The 15,585-nt window shown below is 36.0% G+C and overlaps 1 protein-coding gene across 25 annotated transcripts in view; it reads left to right on the plus strand.

Annotated features, from left to right (window-relative positions):
* SUGCT (succinyl-CoA:glutarate-CoA transferase) overlaps positions 1-15,585 on the plus strand; it is a 622,687-nt gene that overhangs the window by 224,935 nt on the left and 382,167 nt on the right. For all 25 annotated transcript variants that reach the window (XR_012508284.1, XR_012508287.1, XR_012508285.1 and 22 more), the window contains one exon: positions 8,000-8,102. Coding sequence is in view for 5 of the 25 variants with exons in the window: in XM_045510767.2 (XP_045366723.2) it covers positions 8,000-8,102 (103 nt within the window). In the remaining 20 variants the exon portion in view is untranslated. The remainder of the gene's footprint in view (positions 1-7,999; positions 8,103-15,585) is intronic.

The following is a 15,585-nucleotide window of genomic DNA, read 5'->3' on the forward strand; positions in this document are numbered from 1 at the left end:
AAAGAAGCAATAACAAAGTAACATATAAATATATTTTAGAAATCCCAGAGGCTTAGACTTCAATTTTTAAAATTGAGATGTAATTGATATATAACATTGTATTGATTTTAGGTGTGATTATTTGATGTGTGTATATGGTTAGACTTTTATAATCACAAAATATCTGAGATATGATCAGCAAAAAATAGGAGTTGCTGTATACATTGTTAAAGTTACTTCTTTGAATTTGCAATTATAGACATATTTTATTATTGTTCTCATTTTTATTATGTGACCTTACTACAAAGTAAATACCATTTTGAGTACTTACTATGTGCTAGGTGATGTGGTAAGCAATTTACAACTAATTTTAATTTCCTTATAACAGATGGAAAGATTGGAGCACAGAGAGATTAAACAATTTACCCAAGGTCGCAAAGCTAAGTGAGTTTAGGAGTTTAGGGTAAAAGCAGGCTTGTATTTTTAATAAATTTTATTTATTGGCTTATTTGTTGATTATCTTTTATAATTGGCAGCAGTGTACAGTGAGATGAGCTCTGAGCCTGAGATGCAAGGACTTGAGTATGAGTCCCAATAATGCTTCAATTTTTTCCTCTTCAAAATAGGGACACTTTGTCCTTTCTCACAGTTCTTGAAAGGATCAGATTGAAAAATGATGGCCAATATTATGAGACATTATGGGACCATAGGGTTCATCAATGGTCAGCAGAAAGGAAATTATGAATGGTTGGAGCCCAGGCAGCTCACCCAGTACAGTTAACCTCCCTCTGCCCGTACTTCTGTGGGCAAACAGTAGCTGAGTTGCCAATGGCTTAAGGGTGGCACTGTGTGCTAGATCTGATTGCACTGGTGCTGACATCTAGTGAGTTTACCTTACTGAAGGAGCATCGGCAAAGACCAGTTCAAGATCCCACCAGCTTCAGCTTTGAGCCTTCTGATCCATACATTTCTTTTTTTTATGTTTCTTTTTTTATTGAAGTACAGTCAGTTACAATGTGTCAGTGTCTGGTGTACAGCACAACGTCCCAGTCGTGCATATACATACATATATTCGTTTTCATATTTTTGATCCGTACGTTACTACTCCTCTATGCCGTAGTTTGCTCAATCATGAGGATCATAAAACTCAACCCAGCGGATTTCAAGGGCCAGAAATAATATGTGCAAAGTATTTCTTGTGGTGCCTGGTACATAAAAGGCTCTCAGCATTTTGTTTGCTACAGTTAACAGTAGCACTGAGATGCTGTACTGCCTTTTTAAGCCCTTTGTGCGCCTGGTCATCAGCAGCCCATCACTTACAGAGCTTTGTCTGATCTGCTCTCCTGGACCCTGCTGCCCAGGGTCAAGCAGTAGATAGTGGTGGTCAACACATGAGCTCTGGACTCAGGATAGACTTCCAGCTTGAATATTGATATGTGTTAAAAAGGTTACTTAAACTCTCTAAACCTTGATTTGCTCATCTTTAAAAATGAGCATAATGATGGTACCTAACTCATAGGATTAAATGACATAATGTGTGTAAACTGCTTAACACAGAGCCTTGCACTTGGTAAATGCTTAAGAAACGTTTACTTTGATTTGAAAATCTGTGAATGCCTATTAATTGATATTTTTATTAAGGTCACATAGCTAGGAGGTTCCGGGGCTGTGACTCAGACCCAAATGTATCCACATCTCATGCCTTTTCCATTGTAGTACACTTCCTGTGTGTGAATACTTCCAGTAACGGAAATGCCAGTATGTTCCCTATTACTAGAAATATTTTCAGTATACATAATATGATGATTTTGTAGGATCATAGAAAACAATAGATGATTTTTTAAGGTCTTTTGAATTCCTGAGAGCTTATGATTCTCTGGAGAACATAGGAAGTCCCTAAATTGAAACATTCTGTCTTCTTAAGCATTTGTTCGTAAATAGGTTTTTAGGAACATGAAATCTATTTTCCATAAGACATGCTTCTCTATACAGAATTGAGAGACCAGTGCAGAAGAAGGAGGAGGAAGAGGTGCTGTGATATTGCATTTAAAGCTAAGAGCCTCAAATTGTCTTCCTTCTCCCAACCTCAGTATCTAAATAAACCTAGTCGCAGCAAGGTTTTAGGAGAAGATAATCCACCCCACAATTGAAGCTAATGTGACTGAGATGCAGCTGAGGGTCATCTTCAGTGAGCCACTGATAAATGGTGTTGTGACCTGTCTTCACTAGACAGGCCTGCTTTGATTGTTTTTATAAAAGCTTGCCTGTCCTCCGAGTATCACGTCGCCTAGGCGATAGGGTGTGTACCCATTAGTTTTTAGGAACTTGGAGTCAGCTGTGTCCAGTTTGAGCAGAGATGACTAAGACTGGTTAAGCTCTCCGATCCTCCATCTGGACATGCACGAGTGTCCTCTCCGTGACTTTTAGATGTCAGAGGCTCAAAAACCCCACCCTCAGAGCATACTAATGCCGCTGTTTTCTGAGCATGTGTCCCATGAAAAAGCCTGTGGCTTGGCTGCATCTGCGCAGAGTGACAACGGCCTCACCTTTTTCTTATCTCTAATTACCTTTCTGTATGCTCCCCATGCCTCAGTTTTTATCCCATCAATATCTCCAGCCCCTTACCTCTAAGGAGGTGGATTTGAGACTTTCCCCCCTGTTTCCTGACTTGGCTGCCTCAAAATGAACCCTTTCTCTGCTGCAAACCTCATGGTCTCAGCGTTTGGCTTGCTGGGCACCAGGCAAATGAACAAGACCCTCTTATTCTTCCCAAATAGCCATATATTCCTTCATTTAGCAAATGCCGAGTACAACTGTGTTCTAAGTTATGGGGATACAACAGCAGTCAAGAAATAGCCTGTTTCTCTAGTGTGAGAGAAGATAATGATCTTGGAGAAAGAGAGAGTTGGACAGATTTGAGACTTACCTAAGATTTGTGATTTATGGAAAAGAGGAAACTTGGAGGCAATGAGATTTTAATCAGCGATTGCCACAGTCCTCCACGTATGAAGAATCAAGGGCCTGAACCGTGATAGTAATAGTGGGAACAGAGGAATAAAACTTAACTTTTGAAAAATTGGTTCTACAGGACAGTTATGTATAAATTATAAGAAATGATGAAAAGAAGGTGTTCCAGATTTAGCCAAGGCTGTGAGCTCAGGCAAGGGAGAATGCTAGGTAGTTTTATGGGACAAATGGAAATTGTAATCATCCATGGGCAAGCTGTGTTTACAGAGACGATACTGCATCTGAGTGGATATATCCTATGGTAACTAGAAAAAGGGAACTGGGGAAAGGTTGAGGCTAGACGTGTAGATTTGGGTATCATCTGCATATGGATAACAGGATTACTTAAGTGCCTAAAAGAAAATGAAGAATATTGGGACTGGAAGAGAAAGGTAAAATAATAAAAGAAACAGAAATGGCCAAAGAGGTATTAAAAATCCAAGAAGGTATTGTATCATAGGACCCCAAGATAGTCTAGTCAGCAGTGTCAAATACTGCACAGAAAGCAGGTAGGATGAGGACTCTGAAAAGAACACTGGGTTTGACCAGTGGTCACTGGAGACCCATGGAGATTGTGTAGGAAAAGGTGTTGGTGACCAAGTCAGATTTCAGAAGCTCAAGCAGTAATGATAGATAGTAACAAAAAGGGGGTAAGAATCCCAAGGAAACTTATTTTTTTCAAGTGAAAACTTGTTTATGGTTGACAGTAACATGGAAGATACTGAAAGACAGATTTAAGAAGCATCAGAGGGAGACAGCACTGTGTCTCTTGTCAAGTTTCTTTATCTCTAGTCTCATTGATATAGTTCCATTCTCTGTGTCAGTGCTGATTATGTCGGTCCCCTACTGAAAGAACTCTCTGGGTTTCTCATCGCCAGGAGAAATCCAATATCCTTAGCATAGCCGACAAGATGCCTTGCACCCTGGTTCTAACCTGTGTTTCCCATTTCATCTTTTGCCACTCAAGGCACAGATTTCAGATTCTTTCCAGGTTGAGTCTTTGTCCACATTGCTCCTTCTGCCAGGAAGATCCTTCTTCCCATCTTCCACGTGGAAAATTCTAACTCATCCTTCAGATATCATCTGGCTCAAGTATCACCTTTTCTCACTCCCCAGGCTCAGTTTGGGTCTCCCTCTTTGGTACTTCAACTGGAAATTGTCCATTCATATTTTTGTCTCAGCATCCTGCATTGCAATTCATAAATTCCCATAGCTGTTTTCTCCATCAGACTATATGATCTCTGATATAAGGACTGTCTTTTTTATTGTTGTAATCCCCATGACTGGCACAAAACAAACTCTTGCTAAAAGCACCAGAAATGAATGAGAAAAAAAAAAAAAAGAAATGAATGAGTGTGTATTCATGTAGAGAGATATATCTTGAGGTACCTAGGATGGAAGTGAAGAAGCGTCCTAGTGCTAAGTGAAATAAGCCAAACACAGAAGTGCACATACTGCATGACCTCACTTATGTGTGGGATCTAAAAAGAGTTGAACTCAGAGAACCAGAGTATAGAATAGTGCTTGCCAGGGGCTAGGGTGTGTGGGAAATGGGGAGATACTGATCGAAGGGTACAAACTTTCAGTTATAAGATGAAAAGTTCTGAGAATCAAATGTACGACATGGTAATTATAGATCGTAATACTGTATTGAATACTTAAAATTTGCTAAGAGAGTAGTTCGTGAGTGTTTTCACCACAGACAAAAATGGTAACTGAGGTAATGGATGTGTTGATTGACTTGATTGTGGTAATCATGTATATTACATATGTATATTAAGTTATCATATTGCCTTCCTTAAAAAATCATGTTATACAAACTAAATATATGCGATTTTTATTTGTCAATCATACCTCAAAAAAGTTGGGAGGGGGAAGCTATATGAATTTGAGTAAGCTTATTTCTCCAAACTTGAGTTTCTTATTGGTCGAAGGAAGATAATATTTACCTTACAGTGTGCTTGTAAGAATAAAATCTACAAAATATAGACCAAACAGTTTAATGACCAGCATTTAGTAATCATTAATGTTGTAACTATTTCTATCTCCCACCTTTGTGGTGCAGATCTCCTGTTCGTTGCTCTCTGGTCTTGGTTTTTGGCTGCAACATTAATCTGTTCTCTACAGAGAATAATTTTTATTTTTTTAAGTTAAATTTTGATGTTAAGAAATTTAAACTCAAGTCTATCTTTATACAGTAGTGTTTCGTCTACCTAAATGATGCCATCTGATTAACAATACCCATTCTGGCATCAAATGAATTCAACAAAAATCTAGAGTTGAATTATGCGTTGATTTAGTAAGTTTGCAATTAAGTCTGAATTGTTTTACGAGTCTCCAAATAACTTCCCAGAGACTCTAGCTTCAAGGCTCACTACACTGGATCCAGGGACACCCTCCTTGTCTTATCTTTGGGGTTGTGTTGCCCTAAGTGATTTAGATCATCTCCTTCTGTTTTTTTTTTTTTTTCAAGCAAAATTTTTGTGGTTAATAAAAACATGTGCTTACAGCTTTTTTTGTGTGTAGATAAAGGCAAGGATTGTACATCAGATTTAGATCAAGAGACAGATTTTCAGAAGAAAATGATGGATGTGTCCTCTGGGGGAAGTGGAATGCAGTGATGTTCGGTCTCTGACTGATTGAGTTTAAGGCATTTATGAACACTTCCACGCCCACACCCACGCACATACACAAACAGTGGTCACAACTGCAGCCCCAGATGCTGCCTCTCTCCCCAGTCTCATATCCAAAGTGCATCTGTTGTTTTCCATAACATGAAATAAATCCCTCTCTTTTGCCCAGTGGTGAAAAGCTTATATAAATACTAAAACTTCAGCTATTCCCCTGAGTTTTCCGTTGGCAAGCCCACAGCTATGGGTCTGTTTGGATATTGACATGCATTTTTCTGTGCAGATCTTTTAGGCCACTTGGGTGAGTCTAATGGTGATAAATTCACTTGTCCTGAAAATTTATCTGACTAAACGTTATAACACTCTGTTTATGAAAACTTAAATAATTGGCACCCTGATTGAAAAGACTCCAGGTTCAAAGTATCTCTTTTAGTCTTTCAAGATACATCATTCTTGTGATATGTATCTATTATATCTCAATATCTCTATATATCTATCTATATCTATATCTTAGGAAGTCTTGGCCAGGAGATGATTTTCACAGTCATTGAAAAGAAAGCATGGGTGTGAACAGTCGACTTATGCAAGACATCTAATGTTGCATTGTGCTATTCCCATGAAAGGATATTTTTCAATATTTAGAAATGAAGTATTTTATTGTGTATTAAGTAGGAATAGTTAACATTACCAGGCCATAATTTAAATGTGTAATGAAAAATCTTTATCATAATGGAGAGAGAAGGGAAGGCATTATTTTTAAAGACAATAATCAATGCCTTGTGTATAGTAGGCACTCTTTAGATGGTTACAGAACAAGTGGATGTGTAAATAGGATCAACTGTATTCCTAGTGAAAGTTAATACTACCTTCAGTAAAAAGTTTGTTATATTATTATATAAAAATTTATATGAATGAAATAATTATTTATAGAGTAGTCTGTATTTTAGAGACTATATGAACTCAAACTTCTCTTTTCTTTTTCTTTTTCTCTATTAGATGACAATTAGAGACATATCCTCACAGCATTGATACTGTTTCTATCCTTTTTTAAAATAGTGCATTTCTCTGACATAAATTCCCATAGAATCTGCTGACCTGAGAGTAATTCTAGCTATGTGAAAGAGAACTGAACAGGAGCCCATGAATATTAAGCATTTCTACTGTATTTCCACTAGTCCCTCCATGTTAGTTAAGCATTTTCCTTGCTGCCAATAATCTACGATAGCTAATGCCTTTAAAACAATCTCTTTTCACCTAGATTATTACTTAATTTAAAAAATTACAAGTAACAACTCTAAAATTCTTCACATATGACAAACTGTGAGTGTTGAGTTGTCTCTGAGGGTCCAAGATTTTTTTTCTGTGCTCACTGTCTTAACAGAGAACTGAAAAACAGTTCATGAATTAGGTCCCCTTTCCTTAAGACCTAACAGAGAAAAGAAAGGATATCAAATAAGTTTTTGTGTCTGTGAAGTCCTAATTAATTAATCAACCAATTAATTTTCATTTTCATTCTTTTTTATTCAAGATATAGAATATAGTTCCCTGTGCTATACAGATGAAACATGTTTTTGTTTTAAATCTGTTTTTATACATAGTGGCTAACATTTGCAAATCTCAATCTCCCAAATTTATCCCTTCTCACCTCCTTTCCCCAGTCAAATTTAAATTGTAGTAAAAACAAAACAGAGATAAAGAACTTGGTTGAATTTAAGTGCTGTTGGTTAAACCGAGATACCAGTCTTCACATGTCCAGATTCGTGCTGATTAGTAAATCCCAGTGCAAGTAAAGAAGTGGCTAAGTTTTTTTAGGCCATTGGTTGTGGCTGTTAATTCTGATGTGCTTTACAATGGAGGTAAAATACATAGCTTTCTTTTAAAACAACTACATTAGTTTATTTTTTGTTTCGAGGAATAATTTAGTGTATCAGTGTCTCCCTTAACCTGATATACTATGCCTGAGAACTAAAAAACACTGCACAATGAGGTTATGCTCAACACTGCAGTGATACTATTATTTATTATCATTATTAAATTCAATCTAGTGCTCATTACACATATGAAACTCAAATGCCATTTTCTACATAATTTTCCTGCACCAAGGGAATTCTCTGTCAAAAAGTACCCAAGAGACAGAAACAGGAGGAATTCCAGCTCTAATAGTGGATTTTCAAACAAGGAGACGGGGATGGCTTTTTTTTTTATCATTACAGAGCAACTCAAGTCATTTCATATCGGCAATGTTCTCTCAGAACTAGTCACAAGGAAAGTTAAAGAAACATATTTTTGTCATTATCAGTTGCTTTCAAAGAGGGCCACAAAAGAAAAGTTGTGTTACATTTGTCCAGAGTGTAAACATGCATCCTTTTGTGGTCTGTTCCCAGGTTTGAGGAAGAAACGACCAGCGAGTGGCTATACCTTTTTGAAGGCAGTGGAGTCCCGTATGGCCCAATTAACAACATGAAGAATGTGTTTGCAGAACCCCAGGTTGGTTTTTTGAATTGTTCTTAGGACGTTTTAGTTAAAAACACAAGAATTTGCCTCTCTTTTCTATCCAGGTTGATTCATATAAATGGACATTAGTCATTAGGCTTCAGCTTAAGTCACGTCACATGATTTTTTTACTCTTAATGTTAAACTATGGTTCTGAAATAAAAAACAATCAGAATTCAGAACTGGCTGTCTACAACATACTTTTATCTATCAGATCTAACATATTTCTTCAGCAGCCACTTTATGTAAACTTTATGTAAGTTTCCAAGGTCAGGACATTTGTTTTTCCTGAAATACAGGAATCTAGACAATTGAGAGGTTGGGGTCAGGCCCTCAGAGATCATTCTCTGTAGGAAGAAAGGGGAGAGCTTTCATGTTACAGCCCACCTCTCATCGTATGGTTATCTTAAAATGTAGAAAGCAAGTCATAGTTAATTCTGCAGAAGAGAGGCTTTGATGTGCTTTGATTAATGTGTATTATTCGTGAAGAATAAATGTGCTTGAATAGAGATTCGTATTGCACATTGCTTACAGACTCCTTAGGGCCCAGAAATAAGGATCACCTGAAAATACATTTCTTCTATAACATTGTTGAAGTGATTTTTTAGATAATGTCAAGATAATAAGTTTTACTTTATTACTTTAATCAGTATCATTGCAAGCAGTTTACCATTTCTCAGATTCACATATTAATCCCAAAATGTAGACAAATTCCATTTTCCTGTGAAAGTTTCACTATGATTATTCATGTATCTTGTCATTTTTCAACGTTTCAAAATTATAGTTTTTCCTTTCATTTATGGAGCAGCAGATTTTTCTTTGAAATGAATTATTGAAAATGGAATACACTTTCTTTAAGGAAGAAAACTGACCTAACTCTAACTTTGGTACCTTCCTTTTACATGAATATCTGTTTAAAGGAGAATTGAAATGCATTGAATTCAATGATTACAATATTTACTGGAGAAAAAAAGTGAATGGGTTCAGTAATTCTGCTCTGTGCTGTTTCTTTTTCTGGAAGGACTGTGTACATGGCAAGACTTTGTTCCTAATGAAAAAAAATGCTCGATGAGAATTGGAAATATGGGGATCCACTTGACATGGACTGAGTCTTTGTGAAAGGGTCCCCACTACATTAGTGATTAATGCCTGGTGATTCCTTGTGCGAGGTAGCCGTGCGCAAACTCTGAATGTAGTAGACAGAGAGCCAGCTTTCTCACTTCATAACTTTGAATGAGGCCAAGTTTTGGCTTTAAGCCCTTGTAGGCGAATGGGTGGGTTTTACTATTATTTCCCTGCTTAAAAGTAGCTCTGAGGTGTGTAGACCTTGCCGTTTTGAGGGCACATTTCTCTAGAGATAATTCCTGAGAGTTTTTCCACCAGCATTTCTGTTGCTTCACCTGTGTTTCATCAGGGATAAAGGCACCAAAACAAAGAATGTTATTTTAAAAGTCCTTAGATATATTCAAGTGTTACTTATTTTTTAGGCTTTGATCAACAAGGATACAAGTTCCCACCCTTAAAATTGTTCCCTTTATGGGCTGGTTCAGATTGAATATTGGGCAGTTAGGATTTTCATTCCCAATTTTCCCTTGTTTAGTTACTTTAATTTTTGTATCTCAACTCCTTTGGGCCTGCAAGAAGTGTCCACTATTGGTCTATGGCTTATTTTTAGTACTTAAACAATTTTTCAAATGGAGAATATTGCTATTACCTAGGCCAGGATACCAACTCTTCCTACTACCCAAAACGTCTCCGAAAACTGCCTTCTTATCCACTAAAATGTAGATTCTAATTGTTACAATTCTAACATCAAAAATTCTTAATCATACAGTTATAGGTATTGACAGTTGTACCCTTGTTGCAAGAATGGAGTTGGTCTCTTATATATCATTTCATTCTTCGAAATTTAAATATCGAAATATATGTTTAAAGTTATCTAGATTTTTAGAAAGACTAGAGAGCAATGTAGTATTATTTCATTTTAAAAATGAGCAAAGATAACTATGGCAATTGTATGTAGGACTGTTTGTCACAAGAGATAAGGGTACCATCTTTTCCCTATGCCTGGAAGTGTTTGGCTGTTTTAGAAGGAATTCACTATCATTTTGAGTTTTGAAAGGAATGTAGGATATGAAAAAATCAGGAAGTTTAAAAAAATTTGTATGAAGTAAATTATTTAAAAAAAATACCTTAAGATGACATGTAAGGAAGTATTTTGAAAGTTCATTTAACAAACTTTTATTGCACTTAGTATGTGTCAGGTGCTAGGGATTTAGTAATTCTTTTTCTTTGTGAAAAATAAATTCTAAATTGACTTAAGTTAGCAGGTGCCCAATAAAATTTGGTTGACGCATGAATCAGTGGATGAGTGAGTTGGTTAACTCTGTAGTATCGATTTCCAAATGACCAAGTGGCAGCTGGGTCTCCCATGTGGGGCTGACAGACTCTGGCTGAAAAGCCTTTTGTTGGACAGCTCAGGGGACTAAGCATAACATAGTAGGTCTGACCATGGAGTCAGAATTGTTGGGCAGTTTTATAAGCTTCCTAGGTTTCTGTTTCCTCAACAGTGAAGTGGCTAAATAGGAGCTTTCCTCTATACCGTTAAGTGTTCAATGTGGCAGTGTTTATCAAAGGCACATAGTAGGGACTGCTAGATGGTAAATGTTTAATAAACATTAGTAGTTCTGGCCATGGTGCCATTTATGATTATATTTTTGTTTTAAAAAAACACCTTCTTTTACTTACCTTTGTTTAGTGGATAGAGGCAAATCCAATGTAGTTGCAGAGAGGGGGATCCTTAACTTGAAGTCAAACTGTAACTTATATCCCTTTAAGAATACGCATCTGCAAACTTTGTGCCAAGGAATTCTCAACCCTTCGTTTTTCTGATTGCTGAAAATCTTTTTATTTTCCATTTTCCGTAAAAGTATGATTTCCGTTTAAGGTGTCCTCCCTTGTTTTTCCCTCAATGAGCCGTGGAGCTTCTTGGCCCTGGGTGCAGGGAACTGGCCACTTCTGTGCAGATGTAGGGCCACACCGCTGGCGCCTATGGCCCAGCTCTCTGTGCGCGCCGAGCCAGCACAGCTGCTCATTCAACTGCAGATTGACTTGGGTGACGTACAAGGCCTGGAACATGGCGCAGGAAGTGAGACTTTGATGAAGTGAAAAGGGGTATGTCTAACCAAAAAAAAAAAAAAAAAAAATTAGAAGCATCAAAGAACAAGAGAAAATTTTCCATGGGTCTCCTTATCAAGTGGATGATTTATATTTCATTGGTGGTTTGAACTTGGTAGACAACAAGAATTTACTTGATGGTAGGAACTATTTCTAACCAAAATAATTTCATCACAGTCTCCTGTTTCGGGAAAACTTCCTTTTTTACTCATCTGAAACAGCAAGTGATTTTTTTTTTTCTGAGGTAAATGCAAAATTGTCTACTTTTTATCCTTTGATTATGTGCTGTAGGCCTCTGCTCAGTTAAAATGATCCTGCAGCCATCCCCTGTTAAGTCAATCAAGAATACTATGGGGGGTTTTGGTCTGTATTTACTGATAGCTCTGAAAAGTTTTGATCCAAAATCCTTTTAGCAGTAGTTTTATTGTTTTTCTCCCTCAGCGATAAATTATCTGTGGAAAACTCTGTGCATTATAGAAGTATAGTATAGATTATCTGCATATAGATTTTAATAGACTTGTTTCCAAGTGCTTTCTTGAAATATCTTCTTTTAATCAAGCCAAGATTGTGCAGTACATTAAAGGAATTCTTAAAAAGTTTAAAAAAACTTACTAGATGACCTCAGTATGGTCCTATTTAACATACCCTTGGGAACATGTGCATGAAATACATTGTGGTTTGAGGTTTTCCAACCCAAACAAACTTAAAAGAAAATGCAGCTTTTAATAGAAAGTATTCAAATTCCTGTAAAAATAGGTAGGGATCACACCATTGAGAGGGTTTAAAAGCATCATTGTCTACTATGAGAACCGAAAGAGAATGTGTTATCCTACTTTTTCGACTTTGCTCAAGACTGTGTATTTGGCGAACCTAGGATATCACCCTTCTTGAATGAGCTGCTCAGTTGAAAACCTGTACATATGTATGAATGAACTGCTGAATAATGTTTTTCTTTCTCCTTGATGCTGTGACCTGTGGGTGGGGAAGAGAGGGCAAAGGGTGTCGCAAAACTGGTGTTATTGAACAGAGTCTTCACATTTGTACCACACAAGTTGAACACATCAGGTGTAAGACATCACCCTGCAGCATCACTTCTGAGAACTATTGGGAGGGAAATATCAGAGCTGAAATACCGCAGCTGGCCCTGATTTTAACTGGTGCCAAACACCTGCAGGCTCTAAAAGGATACCAAAACAAAACCCCACCCTGCGGCAGCAAGCCATCCCTTAACAACCCTTCCTTAACTTTGCTTCACCATCAAAATTAATTTAACATTTTCTACGGAAACCTTATTCTTCCTGTCCCAGAAGGCCATTACAGCTCCTTTAGCAAATCTTTCGTATGGGATAAATATTTCATAGAAACAAACAGAGTGAAGTATTGAAATATTTGCTAGCTTAAAATTATCTGTTGATTTCATATCATTATTTGTGGAAGCCTGTGAAGTTGCGGGCTTTGTTAATCTCTAGGCTAGCTCATATTCTCTAAGTGATTTTTGTCTTAGCACATTTTGGCAAAATATCTGAGCATCTGGGGAAAAAAGCCTTCGATATTCGTACAGTAAGTGTCAGAAGCGCCCTGAAATACAGAGCTGTTTTTCAAGTCCTCTCTACCTTACACATACCGGCACGCATATGTACACATGCACACACACTACTGATACATTTTAAAGATTGCCTTTTGAACGACGTTGGTTAATATTTATCGAAATGCAGTTGCATAGCACATTGGAGGGTCATACAAATCAAGCAAAATTATATCCTTGTTTTTAATACTTCTGGGAAATACATACATACAGCACTCCCTGTAATGGGAAAACAGTTGATAAAGATCTGAGGTAAAACAGTATGTCTGGAAATAATTCCTAGTAGACAAAAGAGATAAAAAATAAAATTTAAGTGTATCTCTGATTATATATGACACATTTCAGATGGTGAACGAAGTCAGATGTATTATGTGCGTGTTTGTTTTGTGATACCTGAGTATATTTCCAGTTTTGGAAGAAATAATGTATTTCAGACATAAGTGATTAAATAAAATAAAAATAGGGAGTTTAAGGATTCAATTCTATATTAAAATATAAAGTACAAGAAAATGATATCCACTTTTGTTGGGTTGAGAAGACTCTTAATAGAAAAAAACCTCATGTGTTACCATGTAAGAGGAAACCTATTGAAGAGTCAAATAAAAGTTAAGGGCTTGGAATAACATTACTGGCACCTTATGTTCACTTTTTCTATATACCTAAGAAATTTGAATGCACCAATTTCTTTAAGCTGTCACACTTATATATTTAGATATCTAACTGGAATGCCTTGGACGTTACCTGATTGACATTGATGGAACTAAGCTTATAGAGTTTATATTAAAGAAAAAGGCCTCTTTTACTTTTCGTGTTTTTATGAAAATGTGAAAGGCGTGATTCAGAGCAGAGAAGACCACAATCACTTTTTCATTCATTCAGTAATTTGCTCATTCTTTCAGCAAATAGTAATTGATAGCCTGCTGTGTATGTATGTATGTGTATATATATATATATATAGTCTTGTGTTAGGTATTTGGCAAGGGGAGAGATGATGGAAAACAGAGAAGAAACAGGACAAAGACGAAGCTATTAAACTTTCAGAAGGTTGCACAGTACAGTTTAAGGTAGAAAGTATCCAGTGTCACAGAAGAGTTATACATAAATGTGCTGGGTAGTTTTAGTAGCAAGAAACGAAAGGTATAAAGCATCATGAGATTTTCCTATTTAATGAATTAATAAAAGCTTAAAATCTGACAGAGGTGCAAATATCTTAATCATGAGGCTTACCAAAGACCTCCATCCTTTTAAATACTTTTTATAATTAGTTTATCGTATTACTAATAAATTCCTTCTCAATGATTAGGAGGAGTTCAACAGAGAGTTTCAACTCTTACTATTCAGTCATTTTGAAAATATTTGTGATCTGAGAAAATCTGGAGATTTCTTTTTTTTTTTTTCGTAGAAGTTATTTTCTCTGTTTCTCCTCTTTCTTACAGCTTATTCATCAAGCTCCACATAGCTCATATTTCAGAATAGAGATTCATAGTATAATCATTGACTTTTACCAAGCCTTCGACTCTCAAGCCAAAGACATTATTTTTTAATAGGTTAAAAAATGGAAATCAAAAAAGAGTAATCTCAGGAAAGTGCAAATCAAAATCACAATGAAGAACCTCCATACTCTTTTCCATGGCAGCTGCACAAATGTACATTCCCGCCAACAGTGCCCAAGGGTTCCCTTTTCTCTGCATCCACGTCAGCATTTGTTCTGCTTTTTTTTTTTTTTTGATAATAGACATCCTAACATGTGTGAAGTGATATCTTATTGTGGTTTTCATTTGCATTGTCTGATGATGAGTGATATTGAGCACCTTTACATGTGCCTGTTGGCATTTATATGTCTCCTTTGAAAAAAAATGTCTATTCAAGTCCTTTGCCCATTTTTTAATAGAAATTAGATGAAATAATTTGAAGTTTATCAGTACAATGGAGCAGTATATTGGATTTATCATATTTTTGAGCAATGACATGGAATGTGTTCATTTATAAAGATAAAAAAGCAGCATACGAAATTATGCATATTATATGATCTCAATTTTGTAAAAATATCTATGTCCCTTAAAACAATCACATTGTTTTACTTTTAGAATCAGAAAAAATAGTTTAAATATTCTTATAGATTAAACGGTTTAAGTGGAAATTTAAAGGGGGAAGGTATAGCTCAGTGGTAAAGTGCATGCTTAGTATGAATGAGGTCCTGGGTTCAATCTTCAGTACTTCCATTAAAAAAAAAATAATAATAAAATAAATAAATAAACTTAACTATCTTCCCCAAAAGAGCTTAAAAAATTAAATCAAAATTTAAAATGAATTCTTGTTAATTTTGAATAGTTAAAATAGATGCCAATATTGAGTGTTACGATTTCACATATTTATTCAAATGAAAATTTTTTTACTGAGGTATAATTGGCATATAACATTATATTAGTTTCAAATATACAACATGATTAGATACTTGTATATAGTGTGAAATGATCACCACAATAAGTATAATTAAAATTCATCACCATACACAGTTAATACTTTTTTTTCTTATGATGAGGGCTTTTAAGATTTACTCTTAGCAACTTTCGAATATGCATCACATAGTCCCCATGCCGTATATTCTATCTTTATGACATTTATTTTATAACTGGAAGTTTGTACTCTTTGACCCCTTTTGCCCATAAGGATAGTTTTCATTATCATTTATTATAGTTATTTACATACATTAAA

This window comes from Camelus bactrianus, chromosome 7 (assembly GCF_048773025.1).
Source record: "Camelus bactrianus isolate YW-2024 breed Bactrian camel chromosome 7, ASM4877302v1, whole genome shotgun sequence".
Taxonomy (NCBI): domain Eukaryota; kingdom Metazoa; phylum Chordata; class Mammalia; order Artiodactyla; family Camelidae; genus Camelus; species Camelus bactrianus.